The 21,834-nt window shown below is 40.0% G+C and overlaps 1 protein-coding gene across 1 annotated transcript in view; it reads left to right on the top strand.

Annotated features, from left to right (window-relative positions):
- R3hcc1l (R3H domain and coiled-coil containing 1 like) overlaps window positions 1-20,234 on the top strand; it is an 82,803-nt gene extending 62,569 nt beyond the window's left edge. Inside the window, exons 3-7 of the mRNA XM_040744288.1 lie at window positions 3,978-4,153; window positions 9,161-9,231; window positions 10,092-10,187; window positions 10,656-10,796; window positions 19,485-20,234. Coding sequence (XP_040600222.1) covers window positions 3,978-4,153; window positions 9,161-9,231; window positions 10,092-10,187; window positions 10,656-10,796; window positions 19,485-19,552 — 552 coding nt within the window. The 3' untranslated portion in view covers window positions 19,553-20,234. The remainder of the gene's footprint in view (window positions 1-3,977; window positions 4,154-9,160; window positions 9,232-10,091; window positions 10,188-10,655; window positions 10,797-19,484) is intronic.
- The last annotated feature ends 1,600 nt before the right edge of the window (window positions 20,235-21,834 follow it).

The following is a 21,834-nucleotide window of genomic DNA, read 5'->3' as shown; positions in this document are numbered from 1 at the left end:
GTTAATATAATATGTCCAGAACACCATTTCAACATGTAGTCAGTGTAAGAAACCTTGCATAAGATATATTTTACATTCTGTTTTATATTAAATCTTTGAAACTTTCTACATACTTTATACTTAAAGCTCATCTTATGTGAAGTAGCCATATTTCAAGTACTCTATAGCCTCATGTGACATGCAACTACTCTATCAAACAGTCTAGGTCTGCCTCAAAGGTACCTAGCTCATAGGCATGAGTATCTGTTTCTCTGTTTATAAATAAGACTCAAGGTTCAAAGGCTGGAGTAAAAACCTGCTGACTCAGAGAGGCTGGGTTGCAATTAGCTAACCTTCTGTCTGTGTAGGCATCTCCAAAAGGCCAGTGCTTCTGCTTCTCCAAACCAGAAAAGGCTGCAGCACTCCAAGTTCCGCCCTACTACTTGTGTTTCTCCGTCTCTCCAGGATGCCCTCTGATGCTCTATGATTACTTTCTGTCAACTAATGGCTAATGCAGCCTCCTAACCCAAGATTAATTTTATTTAATTAATGCAAAAGCAAACTTGCTAACCCTAACGGAGTTCTACAGTATGATCAAATATCCCCAACACTTCCTCACATCTCACAGCCTTTCCAGAAAGCTCTATACTGTGTTCTAATGGTCCTACCATCATACTCTCACTTTGGTTCTTCCATTTTTATGCTCATTTATTTCTTCTTTTATATCCCATATATGTCTCCAATTCCTTTCAATACTTTTCTGAGATTCTCAGGAAAGAGAGTATTAACAGTTTGTCCTATTTCCACTCACACACAAAAGTGTATGAATAGAAATGTAAATGTCTCTAAATAATACCCAAAGCATGAGGAAAGTGGGCATTTTTTTTTTTTACAGATAGTCTGTAGTACTTGATGATGGTGGAATTTGTGTTAGTGGAAAAACTCATCAGAGGTGTGGGATTTATAGACTTTCTAACTGATGTTCATGAAGTGTTGAGTAAGAATTATAGGATGCATTAGTTACTTATCTTGACGCTGTGCTGCAGTGACATACTCTTGATAAAAGCAGTTTAAAGAAGGGCAATTTTTGCTCACAGTTGCAGGTTACAGTCCATTTTAACAGGAAGTCAGCTGGTCACATCGCACCTGCAGCCTGGGAGGAGGGAGTGATGAACGAATGCTCCCATTTAGCTCACTTTCTCCTGTTTAGTTGGCCCAGGGCCCAATCCCATTGAGTGGTTCTGCCCATGTTCTGGGTGCTTCTTTCCACCCCACCATGATGTAGATAATTTCTCTCAGGTGTGCCTAGAACCTTGCTGCCTAGTTGATTCTAGATTCTGCATGCTGACAGTGTTAACCGTTACCTGAGGTTCGCTGCTATTAACACTGTTTTTAGTTTCAGAAGCCAAAGTGCTCAATAATTGAAGAGTGAGTACACAAATTCAGTTTTACTTACCAGGTTATAACAAAGAATTTTAGTCAGTTTTTGTTGGCAAGCTATCCTGCCTTTTTCTTGATAATCAGTTCATAGGATTTCTATTTTCAAAGCTATTTTTTAGTCTGTATTTTACTTCTCACAATGCCTTATTTAACCTTAATTTGTAAATGTACGAATGCGTAGTGCTTTGTTTTGTTAGGCTTTTGCAAAGTAAATAAAAATGTCAATGCCAGCAATCATAAAATGAAATGAAGAAAGCAATTACATTACAATAGCACCAAAAGGCAAATATTTAGGACTAAGTTTAACAACAAAGAAAAAGTGTCAAATTGGTACTCTAAAATTCAAAATGGAACCATTGAGATGACTCTTTGAATGAAGGTGCCTGTAGCAGGTCAAATGACCTGAATTTGTCCCTGGGGCCTTTGTGGTGGAAGGAGGGAACCAGCTATTTCAAGGTTGTCATCTGATCCTTCTTCAGAAGCCTACACATGTATGTACATATTCACACAAAATAAATAAGTATATAATAAATTCAAAACATACCCCATTTTCATCTGTTGGAAAACAATATTAAAATGATGTTCCAAATTGGACAACATATGATGCCTACTTCTACAGAAATTAACAAGCTGATCCTTAAATTCCTAATGAATACAATGGGCCCCAAATAACTGAAGTGATTTTGAAGAACAAAGTTGTAGTACTCAAACTTGCTCATTTCATGCTGCATGCTGGGGTCTGCATGCAGAATGGAGAACTGTCTCTGTGCCTGTGGCTTGAGGACTGAGTGCCAAAATAAATAAGTAAATAGATAAATAAATAAAAGGAAAGGACATGACTGCTCCTTGGTATATAGTGGAGGGGAAGGTTTATTGTAGATATGTGGGAGAGGACATCTTGGAGAGTCCAGAGTGGACCTGACCCTGAGCCATCTGGGGAAAGTGAGGACGGGGAGAGAGAGTGGGACCAGGTACAGCAGCCAGGAGTAGGTACGAAGAGAGCCGGTAACCAAAATGGTTGGCTTATATATAGGGAAGGACAGCTGGGAGAAGGGCGGCCCAGGCCTTGGGCTAGAGAAGTTTAGGGTAGGGAGCCAGCTCTGCTAGCCAGGGGGACCTTTTAACAGGTAGAAACTGGCCAGTGTCCATTTTGATATGTTAAATAGGAACCTCAGCCGTTTGTCCCAGGTTTGAAACCTAGCAGGGACCACTTGTTTATCTGACAAACTTAGATTTCTTGTACACCCAGGAAACTGATACATGACTGGGTTGGTGCAGTTGCAGGAACAGCCTTTTCTTGCTCTCTGTTTAAACACATTGGAGCTACCATGGTGCATGCCCAGTAAAAGTGGGATAATTTTTGTTTTCTTTTTAATATTTGTGTGCCAAGCAATATGCCAAGACCTACCACATCTCATTTACTTTACAAGTCTGTCTCTGAGGTGGAGGTATTGTTAATTATCCCCATGTTTTTAGATATAAAACAGGATTTAGCGGACAGATTTAACTAGAGACACAAGTATGACTAAACCTTTCCTTTCCCTCCATCCCCAATAATTTGATTAAATCTATTTTGCACTTCTCCAAAGAGAGGACATGTATCTTTGGCATTATAAATCCCTCCCTCTCCCCTTCCTTCCTTCCTTCCTTCCTCCCTTCCTCCCTCCTTCCCTCCCTCCCTCCCTCCCTCCCTTCCTTCCTTCCTTCCTTCCTTCTTCCTGATGATGGTGATGATAATGAAGGAAGTATACCTTGATCACAGGTTCCTTCCTCCAAAGACCTGGTGACACCATGATGTTTGTGACTTGGCTGCTGACTCCCTTTTCCTGTTGCTCCCAGTGTGGGCAGTTAATAGCTTTAAAGGGTTTTTCAGTTTTCTTTTTAATAGCAGTTTCAATACTATTAATTCTTTTGTAGCCTTAGGTAGCTCTTATACTAGGGACCTTGAGTGTAACTGCTTATGCTACTTATATATGTCTTAACAAATTCCTTTGTAAGCTTTCTCCTCACTTTTTACTGTACAACAAAAGGTGAACTAAAAGTTTTTCACTCTTAAAACTTTATTTTTGTTCACTTCCAGAAAAGAAATTATGAGGTGGGCCTGAACAATGAGCCCAGTGAAAACAAATGTTAATTCATCCCCAGCTGTTGTCTCTCGGTTTCCAGGGTGTGCCATTTGTAACTCATTGTATTCATCCATCCATCCGTCCTTCCTCCAGCCACTCCCTTGCATACGCTAGACAGGTGCTGTGTCACTGACTGCAGCCACTCACCCCTGAGAAGACTGTATTTTCTCACGTGATGACTGATAGAAACAAGGGTTATGCCTTGCTTTCTGCTGAGATTTTCATACCTTGCCCCACATTCACATATGTGATTATAAAGTAGGTGGTAAACACCTTGCCGTTATTGTATTCACACCACTAATACAGAAATAATGCCAAAAGGTAAGGATTAGGAATGTGGAGATGGGAGCTGGATTGTTAACACACAAGGATATCTTTATGATGCCTTGATTTGCCACCAGCCGGCACTTTACTGTGTTCATTTCTCTTTAGTTATCAGGGAATATGAAGAACAGAAAAAGCATTCAGGAGCCTAGATTTGATTATTACAGCCATGAACTTCCTGATATTGACCTCAGTGAATCTGAATTCCCACATGTTATTGAAATTTATGACTTTCCTCAAGAATTTCGTACAGAAGACCTTTTGCGGATTTTCTGCAGTTACCAGTAAGTATTTGCAAGTGGTTCCAAATGACAGATAAGGTGAGAGAAAGGCATCTTAATACTTAAAGAAATATCATGTCTTTTTAAGTTCTTCAATTATTTTAGTATTGGGTTTGTGTGTTGTTCAGATGTATATCAGACTAGTTTACAGTTCCTTGAAAGGGCCAGGTAGCCTGTATAGACATTTATAAAAACCACTGTTGATGATGTCTTGTAGATACACTTAATCCATTTATATTTGTTGTTAATTATTGATGTTTTTGAACTTATATCCAAGTATTTGTTTTTATATTTGCCTGTCATATCTCCTGAGTGTACTTCTCCTGTCGTTTCCCCCACTTTTCTAGACTTATAGGCTAACTTTTTTAACATTTCATTTTTTTTAATGTAATGTTTCTGTTCTTTGGTGGTTACTCTAGAAATCATAAAAATGTGTGCTAAACTATTGGTGGCTAAAACTAATTTTTTCCCCTTTGCCTCTTTCTAAATACTGCAAGGTCTTCTTAATTACGTCTCCTACCTTGCAGCCCAACTTATATGCTGTCGTGGCTATTTGATTCATTTTCTTTAGCTTTTGTTATTTAACTTTATAATGGTTTTCCAGTAACAAACTCTGGTGTTGTTACTTTAATGGTGTTATATAACTTTCACTCTTTTTACAATTTTATTTTTTTTTAGGATCAGTCCTGGGTTTTATGTAGGCTAGATAATTCTCTGCCACTGAACTACACCCCAGTCCCCCAGTTCTTTATTCTTAAAAAGGTTTATGTTGTGTGTATATTGATAATTGTAGATTGGCAGTCATTTTTCTCTCAGAAGCTTTCTCTTTGAGTGATAGGTTACCGGACAGTCCCCATGCCACTTCTGAATGTAATCTTTCCTCTCTGGATGCTCTTAAAATTTTCTTTGACTTTTGTATTGATTATTTTCACTGTGATGTGGATTTTATAAGGGTTTTTGTTTCAAATTTACCCAGATTGAAATTATGTAGGCTTATTAAATCAGTGGTTAATATTTTCACTGATTCTGGAAAGGTCTTCGTCTCTTCAGTGTTGCCTCAGACCCAGTCTGTCTTCACCCTGTCCAAGACACAAATTGGGCCAGGCGGTGGTGGCGCATGCCTTTAATCTCAGCACTTGGGAGGCAGAGGCAGGTGGATCTCTGTGAGTTCGAGGCCAGCCTGGTCTTCAGAGCGAGTTCCAAGACACCCTCCAAAACAATACAGAGAAACCCTGTCTCGAAAAACCAAAAAAAAAAAAAAAAAAAAAAGACACAAATTGGGTGTGCATTCGATTTTCTTATTTAATTTTCTTGTTACCTCTCTTTTGTGTATTCCATCTCTTTTCCCCTTCAGATTTAGGTCTCTAGTTTAATTTGTCTATTCCAAGCTATGCTAACGTGTATTTTGGTGTTTTCTTCATATATCTTCAGTTTTCAATATTTTTCCTATTTCTTTAAGCAGAGTAAACATGGGCTCCTGTAGCCCCTCTGTCTCTGAAGCCCCTGTAGTTGCGGTTTGCTCCTGGTTAACTTTTGTTCATGTTCATACTTGCTCACACTGTCTTCCCTTTGTGGGGATTTAGTTACATTTTTAATGTGAGTTAATGTTTTTAGTTGATGTTTTTCTTGGGATTGTATTTATGAGCAGTAAGGCTAGTGAAAAAAGAGGGGACTTCTTATACCAAAAATGCTGATCATTTAAGAGTCCTCAGATTAAATTGTTGATTTGAGGTTTTTCTGACTCACTCTCAGAAAAAGTCAAATGGAGGGTGATTTTTTTTAATTGTTACATGTCACAGATGTTTTATTTTTACATGAGTGTCTGTTTACTTAATGTGCTGTCTAGTTGCGCCTCCCTTTTTATTTACTGGTGTGTTGATTACACAGTTCCTAATGTATACATTCAAATCTGTGAAGAGAGACAAGAAAATTTAGCATAGCTTCAGAGTTTTCTGAGTGAATAGTTCCATGGGCTGTTTTTTAGTGTTGTTTGTTTTTAAAGTGACTTTTCTTAAGACTTCCAAATCATTCAACTAACTTGTTTTCCTGGTGTGTGTGTGTTTGTTTGTTCGTTTTGTTTTGACAGTGTTTCCATTTTATCCCAGCTGGCCTCATTCTCTTCCCTGGGATTTAACCATAAGCTGCCGTTCTTAGCTCAGCTAGGGTTATAGACACAGCAGTTCTTCTTTATACTCATAATTCATGCAGTTTTGTGTTATTAAATGTAGTGAGGAATTAAAGTATGTTACAAGTGGTCTTCAGGACATTTATGCTAACTCAGTATGTATGTAGGTGGTACATTTTAGAAGAAGGTAAATGAATCAGAAATATACATATTATTTCTAACCTACAATAAAAAATAGACTCAGAAACAGAAAGATAATCCAGAAAGGTATTAAGAAAAAGGATATCCAGTGTCTAGAAGAAAGTCAGTCAGTATCAAGGAGTATACTTCAATATTTCAGTCCTGCCATTAAAATTGAATCAAGTCTATCTGATGCTACAAATTTAAACTTAAAACTCAGTTTATTTATATTCCAGATGCTAAGATTATAGGCATGCTCTGCCAAATCCCAACTTTACATTGAATTTGTAAGATTCTGTTTCAGAGCATAGTTCCTAATTCTTTTGTAAAGGATCAGAGGGTGACTATTTCTTTCAGGTGACAGCTCTGAGCTGTCTCACTAGGATAGCCAGAGACAGGATGTAAACAAATGAGTGTGGTTGAGAAAGTAAAACTTTATTTATAAAAATGACTGGCTTTGTTTTTGTTTTAAGGTAGCATCTAGGTAGCCCAGGCTGGCCTTGAACTGATCTTCAAGTTTCAGAAGTGCCTGGGTTGACCACCACATCTGGACCATGTTTTACTGGCAAGGAAGAATTTTAAGTGCTAGAATAGATGAGATTATCTGGCAGTTATATACTGATTTTATTAGTTAAACTCCATTGGGGGAGACAACTGAAAGAAAGCAGGAGTGAATGTACTCTGGAAGACATCTAATCTATACCATAAACCTTACTGTAAATATGAAGTATAGGTAAGTCATTAATTCAGTTTTGTTAAGACCCAGTGTCAGGTGCTGTTCCATTCCTAATAGATCCTTAAGAGCAGTCAGTAAGACTAAATCTCAAATTTGAGCTACCTTAGATTATCATTGATAACTGCAGTTAATAAAATAGGGGTGATTTTTGTCCATGTCCAGAACTTTCTCAGGGATTATTGGATTTTGCTGCTATTTTTGTTTTTGAGACAATTCCTTTTATGCAGCCTAGGCTAGCCTTGAACTCAAGAATCTTCCCATCTTCACCTCCACAGGCCTGGGTGTTATTCATTCACCACCACACCGGGTTCAAGGACAGCTAATTCTTTTGAGTCATTTGCTTCTCTTTGCTTTGTCTCTTCCTCACGGTATCTGTGAGAGCATTTTCTATGAAATCTAAAGCCATTCTCAAAAGGATTTAAAAGGACTGTGAAGTCTCAGGGCTAAGATGAGGCTTTTAGCTGTCTTTCCCGTCTTTTCTAAACTCTGCAGCAGAGACTGTTGAACTTGGTCTTCACTCCTGTGGTCATTTGATAGATAGCATGGTTCAGCTTACCTTTTCTAACTAAGCTTTCAAGGTTCTTTTGTTACTTTTTCTTTCAAGGAAATTAAGAAGGCAAAGCTATTTTATCATTTTTCTTTTATAGCAATTTATAATTTTTTAAAGGTCATGCTGCAGAAATGTAAAATAATACCTGAGTCAGATACCAGAGTCAACTTTGCTTCATCACCATCTTCATCAATATTAATCTCCCTAGTGATTATTGCTATTAATAATAAAATCAGAGAGCACCGTTGCTTTAAAAGTTGCATTTTGAGTGCTCATTATCATGTTCTTGGCCTGTCATAGACAATCTCATCTCTATTTTCCTCTCCAATGGCTAGCTTTCACAGTGCCTCAGGGTGCTAGGCAGGCTCCTAGGAGAGAAAACATACCAAGTCTTGCCCAGTTGTGAACCCTGTGAACTACAGTAATGCTTCCTGCAGTCAGATATGCCCATTGGTGAAATAGTAGTGTACATGTATTAGGGAGTGGTGGTAACCACTGGTTGTCAGATTAGATTTAAGGCCTGCCTAACAAGAGGAATTCATGCCTAGTACTGTAAATATGACTTAAGAAACCATGGCTGGAGAAGTCGTAGACCATAGCTAGGAAAGAACCTACTACTGTCATTTTGCTAAATTGATATAGTGTCCACACACCTTCTAGATACTTAGGAATTTTGGGGGTGAGAGTGGATTTGATCAAAATACAATGTATTCCTGTATTAAGGGAATTTAAATATATTTAAATATACATATAGTTAAATTCGTGCATTTAAATATATATAGGTGTTTAGTAATCCTGATATTCTTTGTGTTCAGTGTGTAGCTCTGTTCTAAACTAAAAAGGTATGTTTTCCTAGTATTAATTGTTCATTGTTTCATTCTGTTTTGAATTTTTTGGCTAGCTATGGTTATTCCTATCCCTCACCCCTACACACACACACACCTTATTTTTCTTCTACCTCAAGAAAGAGTGGTAAGCATTTATGAGTATGGCTGTATTTTTCATTATTTGACGTATTTTTACAACTTGAATTGTATCTTCTAACAGTGTAACCCTACCGCAACACCGTTTACACTGGCGTCAAATCCAGGTGGCCCTCCCTGACTTCTATACCTCCTCTGGCCTCCTTTTTTGTCCCTTCTTATTTCTCCTCATAAGGACATCTCTTGAAAATAATGCACTAAATACTTAACATCTCCAGCAGATTTGTGAGGATTAATTAGTTAGCGTCTATAAAATGCTCCCAGGTAATTCTTTATGATAGTATTATTGCTTTTAAAGTGTAGTGGCTTCTATGTACCAAGCTGTTTTATGTCACTGTCCCCATTCCTCTATCTTATGAAATGCTTTGTAAGACCATTTTAAAGGCATTTCATAAAACACATTTTAAGATGTAAACATTGTTTTCTTTTGTTGCAGAAAGAAAGGATTTGATATTAAATGGGTAGATGACACGCATGCCCTAGGTGTATTCTCCAGTCCAATCACAGGTATTTGTCTGGTGCCTATGGGGATTCCAGGTCCCTCTTCCTGTTTATTTTCTCTTGCTTCTTGTTCTTATTCCCTACTATTCCAGCCAATTAGAACTTTACTCAGCCAGTATCTGTAGTGGAATAAATACTGTTTTTTTGAGACATGTGGCTTGGTACCCACATGTTCTCCCCTGCTTCTCTTTAATATCCAACATTTGGTATTTGGAAAGGTAGGCACTTTCCAGGCTATTTGCACACATAAATGTCAGGCATGGTAAAGATCACAGTGAGACTGAGTTTTACAGTATTTTCTCCTTCAGAAAATGAATTTGAATAGTGTATCCAGAGAGATCACTGTAGTAGCTACTCTCTGAATAGCTGGTTGGGCTTTGCTCATGATTGGCCTAACGCAGAGGAATCCACGGCAGTCAGAGGTGCTGGCTTTCTAGTTCCTGTCTGAACCGTCTCTACACCTTGGATTTCGTGGGCCAGATAGATAAAATATTTTTGGCTTTGTAGAGCCAAAATCTTCTGTTGTTACCTAATCCTGCCTTGTAGCAAGAAAGGCAAAAAAAGCTTCTGTCCTTACCTAACCTGGTTATCATCAGGAGAGCAGCTACAGTGTGCAAATGGACATAGCTCTGTTTCATATAGTTTTATTTACAAAAGCAGGAAGTCCATTGCCTGGGTTTAGTCTAATCTCTGTTCTAAAGTGATCATCGCCCAACTTATTGTATACAGATGTTCTGTATTGTACGATCTTTTTTCCTTGCCATGAAAACCACAAACATAACTTCTAAGAATAAATGCTTTATGAGAAATAACCCTAAATTTTCTTGTTTGTCACTTTACTTCCTTATGTCTCTTCTTCCTTGCAGCTCGTGATGCTCTGGGTATTAAACATACCATGGTGAAGATTCGGCCCTTGTCACAGGCCACAAGAGCAGCCAAGGCCAAAGCTAGAGCTTGTGCTGGTGAGCCCACAACCTCTGCCTTTGTTCCTTATTGATGGTGAAGTCACTGTTCATTCCAGCGGTTTCACACCACCCGGAGCTCAATAGACACCGTCTTTTTTATGTTACTACTTCTGCTGATATGTTTTTAAGGACAAAAAGAAAAAGATCATGTTGGAAATAATATGCCCTTTGAGCAGCCTCTTGACATGCGGGAGAGACTGAGGGCGAGCAGTATAGTAACCAGGTTCCGGTGATGTTTAGTTGCTTGATGGAGTTGCTGTAAGAAATTGTGCTAATGCAGATAATGCAGCCAGCGCTGTTTGTGCTTTGCCATACTAATTTCCTCGCATCGTCGTCTATCAGGGTTGTATTAATTACTGCTGATACCGCCCTTGTTAGTCTGTTTTGTATGTTAATTACTCAGTTAAATCACTTGGAGCTGTAGTGGTTTCTCTTCCTTACTGCCTCTTACTCCTTTTCTCCCAGAGTTTCTCCAGCCTGCAAAGGAGCGACCTGAGACATCAGCAGCCTTAGCCAGAAGGTTAGTCATCAGTGCCCTTGGGGTTCGAAGCAAACAGAACAGAACTGAGCGGGAAGCAGAGCTCAAGAAACTGCAAGAAGCCCGAGGTGAGTTCTCTGGTCCACGAGGGGCTCACTGGGAGGCAAATGCTGAAAAAGAAAAAGGAAAAGAATGAAGTCCATTCCATCTTGTCATTTCCATTTTCAAGAAGCCTCTCAAGTGTATAGAAGTTGTTTTCAATCCTTGCGTTCAGGATTTGTCTCCTGTTCATACACCAAGGCATCTAATTAATTTACTGTTACTAAAAGATAGGCCCCGCCTTCTCAGCTTATTCCTGACTTCTACAGCTTGCTCCAAATTGAGAGAAAATTTCACAGTCTCCCAGATCTTGTTTGTTGTGCTTTTACTGGGCCATGACAGTGTTGTGGTATAATCAGATGGCTTAGGTCTTTGGTAGAAGGCAAGTTAAGGAAGAGCCAGCAACTGATACTGGTGATAAAGACCCAAAGAGAGATTTTTGTTTTCTTAAGACAGTCTAGAGTAGATTCACCTGTCTTCTAATTTCTTTCTAACACCTAAGAGTTCAGAAAATATTTGCACAGATCTACAAGCCGAGTTCCGTTAGAGTTTGGAGTCAAGCTTAAAATATATCCTCTCTTTATAGGCTGTTGAGTTCTTTGTAAAGACTTGAACCTGGTCTTGACCCAGAAGTATTTTTTTAATTAACCTTCAAGCTTTAGACAGGCTCCTTGCCTTTATTCAGTATCTATAGAATCACTGAAGGCAATTCTGAAAACTCCACTTACCAAAAAGTGACTTCATTTCCGTGAAACCAATTGAAGTTTCAAACTCCTTGTTTATTGCCAGCCTAACAAGGCCATTAATACTTCCTGTCCACTATGCTTTGGTGATAGCGGGCAGCTTTCGGGCTCTCGGCTGCACTGGCCAGATAACCAGTGAGTGAGAGCATCATGACAGGTGTTAGAGTTTTAGAACTGAACCCAACTAATTTACCTTAATGATTATAATGAGGCAATTTTGTTTTTGTTTTGTTTTCTAATATATTGTTCATTAAAAGGTTTCTTAGAAAAACGAAAGGATTGCTTTTGTTTTTACAGATGGTAAATAGCAGAACTGGGTTAGAGTAGAATGTGCAGAATCCTTAATCCATTGTTAATTGGTTATCTCTGAAGAAAATGACTTGGGTGGTGACTACAGTTATCTCAGAGGGTGAATAAAAGGGCTTGGGGATGCAGCCCAGTTGTAAAGCATCAGCTTACCATGCCCTGGGGTTCAGAACTGAACCAAAACAAGCCATAAAAGGATGAGTAGAGTATTGTCTAATGAGGATATGACGCTTTGCGCATGCCGTACCTTTACTGTAAATATAATATCGCCTGTGTCTCTCCAGTCCTGCAGCTGCTGCTTTGCTTGGATAATACCTGTGTGTCCTCTAGTTGTCGGCACGTGCATCCTCATGTGTCTCTCTTGCAGTGTTTAAGTGCTTTGCTGTCTAAGGGACATTTATGTGGTGCAGTTTAAAATGAGACTGTTGGCCAAGTGAGCACCCTATTGCATTTATCTGTTTTTGAAACACAATTTTACTCTGTAGTCCTCGCTGGCTTAGAACTTACGGTGTAGCCTAGGCTGCTTTTGATTTACATCAGTCCTACCTTGATTCTGGAGTGCTGGGATTATTGACATGAGCTGCCATGCTACCTCTTCTATGTTGCTTTTTTAAATGAAGAACATTCCCTTGTTATTTATTTTTCTGAAATGGTGTTGTCACTGTTGCCTGTTCTGAACTTAAACTTGTCATCATCTTGCCTCGCTTCTCTGGTCACTGGAAGTCCAGAAGGCTCTGGGTTGTAATTGGAGACCAGAGGTGGGTCCTATCTATTAATGTGTGGATCACAGAGGTGGGTCCTATCTATTAATGTGTGGATCACAGCAGACCCTTGCATCATTCTACATCCAGGTTCTTCTGTTCTTAGAGTCTGAGAAGATGAAGGTGGGAATTTCTCTTTCTGGCATCGTTTGTATTAAGCATTCTCAAGGAGTTGTGTGGAGTCCAGAAGTCTCACTTAAATGTGTTTTGTTCCTCTCCTTGAGACTTAGAGCCCAGTGGGGGACTGTCTGCATTAAGTAAAGCACAAAACAGGGATTAATTTTAGATATTTTAAGCAAACATTTTTCCTTCCATACCTTCGCTCTCCCACAGTGCTCTCTCTCCTCTTTCTCTCCATGTAGTGTTGGGATTGGACCTAGGGTCAGTGTAAACCAAGCACTCTGTCATTGAGCTAGCTGTACCCCAGCCTCTCCTCTCATTTTATTTCAGAAAATTTTTAGCATAAGAAATGGATAAGAGTCCAGCGTTGGTGGCACACACCTTTAATCCCAGTGCTCCGGAGGCAGAGGCAGATCTCTGTGAGTTCAAGGCCAGCCTGGTCTACAGAGCAAGTGCTAGGATAGGCTCCAAAGCTACACAGAGAAACCCTGTCTCGAAAAACCAAAAGGGGGGGGCGGGAGAGAGAGAGAGAGAGAGAGAGAGAGAGAGAGAGAGAGAGAGAGAGAGAGAGAGAGAGAGAGAGAGAGAGAGAGAGAGAGAGAGAGAGAGAGAGAGAGAGAGAGAGAGAGAGAGAGAGAGAGAGAGAGAGAGAGAGAGAGAGAGAGAGAGAGAGAGAGAGAGAGAGAGAGAGAGAGAGAGAGAGAGAGAGAGAGAGAGAGAGAGAGAGAGAGAGAGAGAGAGAGAGAGAGAGAGAGAGAGAGAGAGAGAGAGAGAGAGAGAGAGAGAGAGAGAGAGAGAGAGAGAGAGAGAGAGAGAGAGAGAGAGAGAGAGAGAGAGAGAGAGAGAGAGAGAGAGAGAGAGAGAGAGAGAGAGAGAGGAGAGAGATGGATAAGAAGGTTTTGTTGGTGGAAGGGACTGGAAGGAGATTCATAGTAGTCATTTTGATGGCATTGTCTTGATAACTATGATGCAAGATACTGTCTCCAGTTTAGAGCTGGCCCCAAGAAGTTAAATCAGTCCTAGGTTACCCACCTAGGAAAATGAGAGGAGGGATATGAATGTAGGCTTCTTTAATTAAAACTTATACTTTTTTTTAACGCAATGTGAAAATAACTTTAATCTACAGCTAAGGGAAATCTTCAAAGACAATATAATGAACAAAACATACTTTTTTTCTACCCTTTTGAAGGGTTTTAGGGACAACTACTATTTTCTCTCTCAAGAAAATAATGTTACCTTTGTAAACAAAAATTTTAAGTCCCCAGAGAATGTACTATAATAGTTATAGATACCAAAGGTTTGCTAGCAGCTTTAACAGAAAATTTTCTTTAGTATGATTTAAATGTGTGTGGTAGTTTAACCTTGTTCTCCTTCCTATTTTCTTAGTAGGAATCTAGAACATCTGGCTGTCATTCTCTACTAGCACCCCTTTGCTATACAGACAAGGGCAGACCACTAAGGAAATAAAGAAATCTGGGCTGTAATAGAGCTGTTGTCATTTAACTAGCTGTGCAGCTTTAGGCATGTCAGTTATCACTCTTTGTCTACTTTCCAACTAAGTGGAAGTGATACTTGCCCTGCCAAACCATGGAGAAATTTTTGAGCACACATAATGTGTAAAAATGTTGAGAAAGTGCTTTGCAAATTCAAGATACTGTTCTGTTTTCTGTGTTATAATATGACACGAGTCAGGTGTGTGTGTGTGTGTGTGTGTGTGTGTGTGTGTGTGTGTGTGTGTGTGTGTGTGATGCACTGCTGTTCTCCCATTACACATAACAGATGTTGCTGATCAGTCATGGCATTCTCCCTTGGCAAGTACTGAAGTGTCCATTGCCAGTTGATCAGAATTAGCGTGGACCAAAAATCTATATGCTCTTCTGCCATAGATCCTTTCATTAATACTGTATGATAATCTGACCCTTCTTCGTGTTGTGTGAAGAATTCTGTTGACCATCATGTTATTGAGGACAAAAAAGCTATAAGGTGTATGCTCATTGTCTCTCTATATAAATGCTGTTGGTTAGTTTAGTTTTTCTTCATAAATGTTATGATATTTTACTCTGGCTGAGCTTTCTCCACTACCACCACCCACAAAAGTGTTGAACACACCTAATCTTTCGCATTTTCCTGATTGTGTTTTGCTGTCCTACTTGGATTCTACTAACGTTTGAGTGGGACAGCTTATACTCAGTCCTTTAAAGGGAGATTCACAGACAAAAGCTAGTTCTGAAAGAGTTGAGGAGAGGGAAGTGCCAGATCAGTTAAAGCAAATGCACTGTGTGTCAAGGGGAAGCCCTTTAGTACTTTGTTCCTGAGCAGGAGCTGCCTCTTTTGGTACACAACAGATCAGAGCTGGACTCGGGGTGGGAAATGGAAGCAGACATGTCTGTGAGTGCTTTGGACTTGACTTAGTCAGGTGTTTTCAGCCAGTGATTCATGCTGAGTCATGGAACCACATAAGTAAAGGGCTGAACACAGGAATATCTGTAAAAAAAAAAATTCCATGTTCACTATTTCAAATATTTGATTGCTGGCTAAAATTAGAAATGTATATCATTGCTTCTCAGAATAAGCTGCTCTCTCATCTTCAAAATCTGCTGTAATTATATTTCATAATTTAATTTCATTTTATTCTTAGGAGTAAATGATTAGCTGGCTGGTTCTAAAAGGCCAACATTTGGTTCATAGGGCTAAAGCAGAGGATGTAAACCATTTGATCATGCAGTTTGGTTACTTTTAAGCCACTAGGAACTTGAAAGTGCTTGCTCTTACCCATGGTACCTAACTCGGAAACCTTCTTATGCATCCCATTATTCCACAGTGCTGCATTACTGATCATAATCAGATTTTTCAGGGTACTTTCATGGGTTTTTTTTCTGCCCCATTATCTGAAGTTCTCTTCATTTCTAACCATATTATAATTGTGTGAAATTTTTTTGCAGAGGTGTAATATTTACCTTTTTTGTTGTTGTTGTTGCTTCCAAATCAGAGACAAAAATGTCAACAGTAGGACTAACTGACCACGTCAAGCCTTGCTAAAATAAATAGCACATCATTCCTTGTGCTTAATACACTGCAAATAATTTCTCCAGTTAAATGGGTCCTGATGAAGTCTGAATTATATTTTCCTAGTGCACTGATGTGTGTATAAATACTTGATAAACTTTATCTGAAGCCTTGCTAAAATTAAGAGGTTATGTAGACTGCTTACTTCTCCTTGATCTACCGCGTCTGTCAGGGAATAAAGGAAGGCAATTAGATTTGCCTAGGCTTGTTCCTCACAAAGCTTGCTGATTATTACTCTGTAGGTGGCTACAAGTGGGTTTTGTGATCATTTTTAAAATGTCCAAGCAAATTTTGAAAGTCTTTAATTTGCAGCCCTTCTCTTTCCTTCCCTTTTCTTGCCAAATAAAACATGACCCCAGAGTGTTGCCTTTTCAGTCTTCGACACTTCCTCAGTGAGAAGCAGTAGCAGACTGCTCCCTAATTTCAATCAGCTCTCAATAGGCATTTCTGCCCATTTACTTTTCATACTGGGGATGGGAGTCTTCAGGGCCAGTCTATGTAAATGTTTCAGGTTAATCGTTCACTTCTAATGTTCTATTCTCTCTCAGTTCCTTGCTCTCTCAACTGCTGTGGAATGTTGACTCAGTTTAATTTTTTATTTTTAATAAAGGCAATGTTAATGATGGCTTTTCTTCATGCAATCGTCTAATATTCTTTTGATAAAGGAACATGCTTCTTTCATTTAATCTTTTTACATGCTGTTCTCTTTTGATGTTTTCAGATGTCAGGATAGTATAAAGTATGCTGCTTACTAAGGACCTGGGTTCCAGCCTCAGTTCTTCCTGATCCGTTACCTTCCCCAAGCTACTCAAGCTCTCCCATCCTGTTCCCTGTCTCGGAGCAGGGAATTGCTTACAAGTCCAATTTGACCATATCCCTCTATATTTCATATGCTTCATGTTTTCACTATTATTTTTGTGCTTCGTTTGTTTTCCTACTCTTTCTAATGTTTCATGCTTTACCACCAGAATTTACACAAACACACATACACCAAGAGTTAGGGGTTTTTTGTTAGCAAGCATTTAACACTAAACATATTTCAAAATTGTGACGCTTTCCAGACTTTAGAAAGATACCCAGTAGCTATAATATGTATTATAATGCTGGAAACAAACACATTTACAATGATATGTCTTAAGCAAAGTGTGTGATGAGTCACATTAAGTAAGCTATATAGGGTCCAAACAGCCTTATATCTGATTAGATTTGCCTCCAGCAATGAATTTTGACTGCTTTAAAATAAAAACAAAAACTTTTGTTTTAACAACTGTTTTTATTTTATGCTCATGAATTATATATAGGTGGTCATATTTTTCTATTTCTGATTTGTTTCTTATCTTAATGAAAGTTTTGAATTCTAGTAACTCATTTTCCTGTGTTTTGTTTCTTTTTGGAATTCACAACCAGTTTTTGACTAATTTCATCCAAGACTGCTTTGCATTTAAATCTTACCTAACTTGTCTCTTTAAGACTCAAAACCATACTGGTTTCCAAGAAATCTTGGCATCCTTTGGCTAAGTCTATTGTCCCTGGTGTTGCTCATGAAGACCCTCAGCTGCCCAAGCCTGCCTACTTTGCAGCCGAGTCCTAGTATTAATCAGCCTTCAATTTACAATTTGTTGATTCTCACTTTTTGCCTCATGTAACTTTGCTGCTATATTCAGATGATGCCACAAGATGGTGCCCAAATAGCAAGGAATTTCTCTATCTCACATTCCCAAGTGTCAGTCAGTTTCCCAAACAACTTCCTTCCCCTTAAAGTACAGTCAAGTGTATTTTAGAGATTTTATAAGTGATTATGATGATTTGAAGATAGGTTGAAATAACAAGTGTAAATTCTAAATTCACCTTGATTTCTCTAATCCACCAGTTCATGACTTGAATCTTTTATGGAAGACTTAAATTATGTGCATTTTCTAGTATTGAGTCAGTGGCTGTCAGCCATGACATTAGAACCAGTATCATATGCATAAGAAACTTTTTATATTATGATTCATAACAGTAGCAAAGTTACAGTTATCAAGTGGCAATGGAAATAATGTTATGGTTGGGGGTCACCACAACATGAGGAACTGTACTAAAGGGTTGCAGCACTAGGGAAGTTGAGAACCACTGCTCTAGAACATTTCTCCTTCCTGAAGTGATCTGCAAAATACTGCCACAAGTTTGCCTCTGAATTGTTTCTCATTAAACTTAGAGTAGGGAAATAGTGAAACCCACAGGATGCTGCTGCCATTTGAGAAGTTTGGAAATTAAAACATATTGATGTCTCAGTGATTCAGAGCACTGACCACTCTTCCGAGGACCTGGGTCTGAATCCCAGTACCCAGCTCTTCCAGAGGACCTGGGTTCAATTCTTAGCACCACATTATGGCTCAGAACCATCTGTAACTCTAGTTTCAGGGAATCCAACATTCTCTTCTGGCTTCCAAAGGCACTGGGCATACAGGTGGTACATAGACGCACAAGCAGATAAACGCTTATACACACAAAATAAAATACTCTGAATTCCTGCTGAAATGCTAAAAAGTGTTCGGTACAAAAGGCATTATGGGCGGTTATTTGAAAGCACCACATGCTCCTACCTGAAAAGTAGACCTAAGTACCTGCTAATAAGTCTAGCATCTGAATCCTGCTAGGCTCTGACTTCTGACTGTCTGTCTGTCTGTCTGTCTGTCTGTATGTATGTATGTATATCTTTCCAAATCTTTACTTACTGTTCAGAAACCATACAGTGGGAGTGTGGGAAAATGACTTATTGTGTAAAGGTGCTTACTGGCTCATTGTGTTAAGACACTTGTCACTAAGCCTAATGACCTGAGTTTAATCTTCAGGGCCCACCTTGCAGGAGAGAAATGACTCCCACAAGTTGTCCTCTTACCTCCACATGTCATTATGGCATGCACACAAATGAACACACATGAACATACTATAAAATGCTTAAAATGGGGGAGGGGCAGTTTACAGTAGATAATCCTAATTTGGCTTCCTTGCTGTGATAAAGACCCACCAAAACCAACGTGGGGAAGAAAGAGTTTATTTTATCCTGTAACTTCCAGATCATAAATTATCACTGAAGGAAGTCTGGGCAAGAACTCAGGGCACGGCACCTGGGTAGGAACTGAAACAGATGCCATGGAAGAATGCTGTTAACTGATTTGCTCTTCATGGCTTGCTCAAGGATGGCACTACCCACAGTGGTCTGAGCCCTCCTATATCAGTCGCTGATCTCAAAATGCCCCATAGAGTTGCTTACAAGGCAGTGTGATGAGTCATTTTTTCATTGATGGTCCCTCTTCCCAGATGACCTAAGCTTGTGTCAGAGTCGCAAGAACTAAGCAGAGCAGTTAACCTGGGGCTGAAGCTTAGTGCTACAGTGTGTATTTAACATGTGTGGAGCCCCGAGTTTCTTAGTGCTACAGTGTGTATTTAACATGTGTGGAGCCCCGAGTTTTATCTTCAGTACAACATAAAGAAGAAACAAAAGAAAGAAATGGGGAAGGAGTAGAGAGAGGAAAAACAAAGGAATAAAGATGTCTTAGAGTGGTATCAATTCTATAAATCATTTGGAAAGTTAAAGTTATTAACCTCTGGACTCAGGTGCACTCATCAGGAATCTACCTGTCTCATGAATAAAATTTGTCTTGTAATTTGATTAAAGGAGACTCACTAACTGTGTGAAATATATAATCGAATGATTAACATTGGCCTTTATTTACAGAGAGAAAACGGTTGGAAGCCAAGCAGCGGGAAGACATCTGGGAAGGCAGAGGCCAATCTGCAGTTTGACTATCACTTACTGAAAGGGTGAATCCATGAATCAGGAAGTGTTTTCATGTTCTTGAGACAAGAGGATCCTTCCAGAGCTGTGTACATGCAGATGAGCATGTTAAAGAAAACGTGAACAAGACAAAGGACAGGAGGGTTCAAGTGAGAACAAGGAGTCCGGTCCTCACCCCTGCATTGGAACTGCCCTCCAGTGGAAGATGTTAAAAGTAACCATCAAGTGAGAAGAAAAGGAAGAAGTGGCTTCTGAGAGTCCTCTGGGTAGAAGAGGTCACATTAGTGTGGGTCACACTCCCAGGGGGAGTCTAAAGCAAGTGCGGAGCAGAACGGAGGACTCACCCTGCAGTGACAGGAGTGGGGGCCCGTGTGGCAGGGTACTCCTCAGTGCTTCACTGAGAGCCGCAAGGGGGTGGTGGGAAGCAGGTCACAGAGTGCCTGGTGTACTTGGCAGATAGCGTCTACACTGCTGGCTCCACAACTCTACAGCCAGGGAAGCGTGGCACATGTGGGTATTTGGACTCCTGAGTTTGTGCTAAGCTTGGTGCCTGGTACTGCGCCAGCTGCACAGCAGCCGGGGTCTCCCCTCCCTCTCAACCAGCCAGCCCCAGGGAGCTTAGTGCCAGCTCCAATTTCAGCAATGATATGTTGTGAGAAAGAGAGATTAAAGGCTGTTTTATAATATAAATCATTCTGGTGTTTGTAAGTCGCCCCCCCCCCAAACCCAGCAACGACAAAAGAAAGCCCCGTACGTGAGCTCTCTAATCTTCATAGCTCTGATGCCGCGCACGGTTTAAACAGGTGCTGCTTCATCAACCCCAGTGAATAGGGCACTCCCCGTCTTTTCTGTCCCTAAGTGTACCCCTAAGTGTTGGCATTTCGTGTGGCAGCCTCTCTCGCCTTGACCTCCTTCTGCAGCTTTCCTCTGACCTCTTTTTCCATAGCTGTCAGCTCTGACACCCTGCAGGGGCGTCTGGCACCCAGCCTGTTCTTGGTACAGTCTTAACCTGTGCCACAGGCACTTGGCAAGTAGCACCAGACCATACAGTACAGCGATGAGCTGCCAGGATGAAGTAAACACCACTAGGCAGTGAGCAGTTCCCAAAAGGACATGGTCCCGTCAGAGCCACCAATACGGCCTTTTCTGTCTCACAGCTGCCGCCTTCGTAGTTTTGGGAAGTAGTTCTGTGCTGAAGATATGGTACTGCTAGTCTTTAAGTGCTGAGGAGGCAGGAAGTGGAGTCACACTGTGCTGTCATCTATGGCAGAAGCCTCTCTTTATGCCCATGACAATGATGGATTATCAGCTTTGTCTAGAACATGGTAGAATGGGGCTCTTCAAATATTCCTTACATGATACTGGCCTTGGGTCTGAGTCTTGGCCTGTCTCTATTGCTACTCCAGTCTTGAAGCCCTGTCTCTCATTCCAGGCTTCCCAGTGGCCCTATCCAGTGAGTGCCACCATTCCATATGTGGGAAAATACATTGTTTTCTTGATCCTCTGTTTCTACTTAAGTCTTTGGCTTGTACCTGTAGGGTTCATGCTCTGTCTTCCTAGAACAGACTTCTCTAACATTGGTAGGCCTGTTTGAACAGTGGGCACATTGAAAGAAAATGCCAAGGATTGCATTGGCTTTTATTATTTTTATTATTATTATTAGCTATTAATAACTATAGGCTATCACTAATAATAATCATTTTATTTGTATCAGTGTTTTGCCCGCATGTCTGTGAATGCCCGGTAACTGTGGAGGCTGGAAAAGTGTGTCAGGTCTTCTGAAGTGGAATTACAGGTGGTTGTGAACCACCATGTGGACGCCAGTCATCGTCCCTGGGTCCTCTGGAAGAACCAGGCTCTTAACTGCTGAGCCATTACTCCCGCCCCAGCATTGCTGATGTGTTTCTAAGGCACAGACTTGCCGTGTTTTGGCACCCTACCCCTTGTTAGATAGCAGACTTACAGCCACACGTGCTGGACCGCACTCTACCTCTGAACTCTACTCCTAGGCTATTTGGACAAATAAACAAATGACTTCTCTTGTCACCTGTCTGTGAACATGCTTCTTGTTAACTGGTCAGTGTACTTTAAAGGCATTGTTAATGATAATGCATAGCCCCATGTTTGTTACCCAGTTTTTAAGTAAGTCCATTGTTGTTTCCAAAACAATTTTTTTCTCGTTAAGTGTTCTAACAACCTATCTTCCATCTAATGATAGCTACTTTTAACTCTCAGGGTAATTTTTATAATCTCAGAGAATAAATTTCTTTAAATTGACATTTGAAAGTTA

The sequence above is a fragment of the Mesocricetus auratus genome, unplaced genomic scaffold, assembly GCF_017639785.1.
Source record: "Mesocricetus auratus isolate SY011 unplaced genomic scaffold, BCM_Maur_2.0 Super-Scaffold_4256, whole genome shotgun sequence".
Taxonomy (NCBI): Eukaryota; Metazoa; Chordata; class Mammalia; order Rodentia; family Cricetidae; genus Mesocricetus; species Mesocricetus auratus.
The sequence above is the reverse complement of the archived record's forward strand: the minus strand, read 5'-3'. Positions and strand labels throughout refer to the sequence as shown.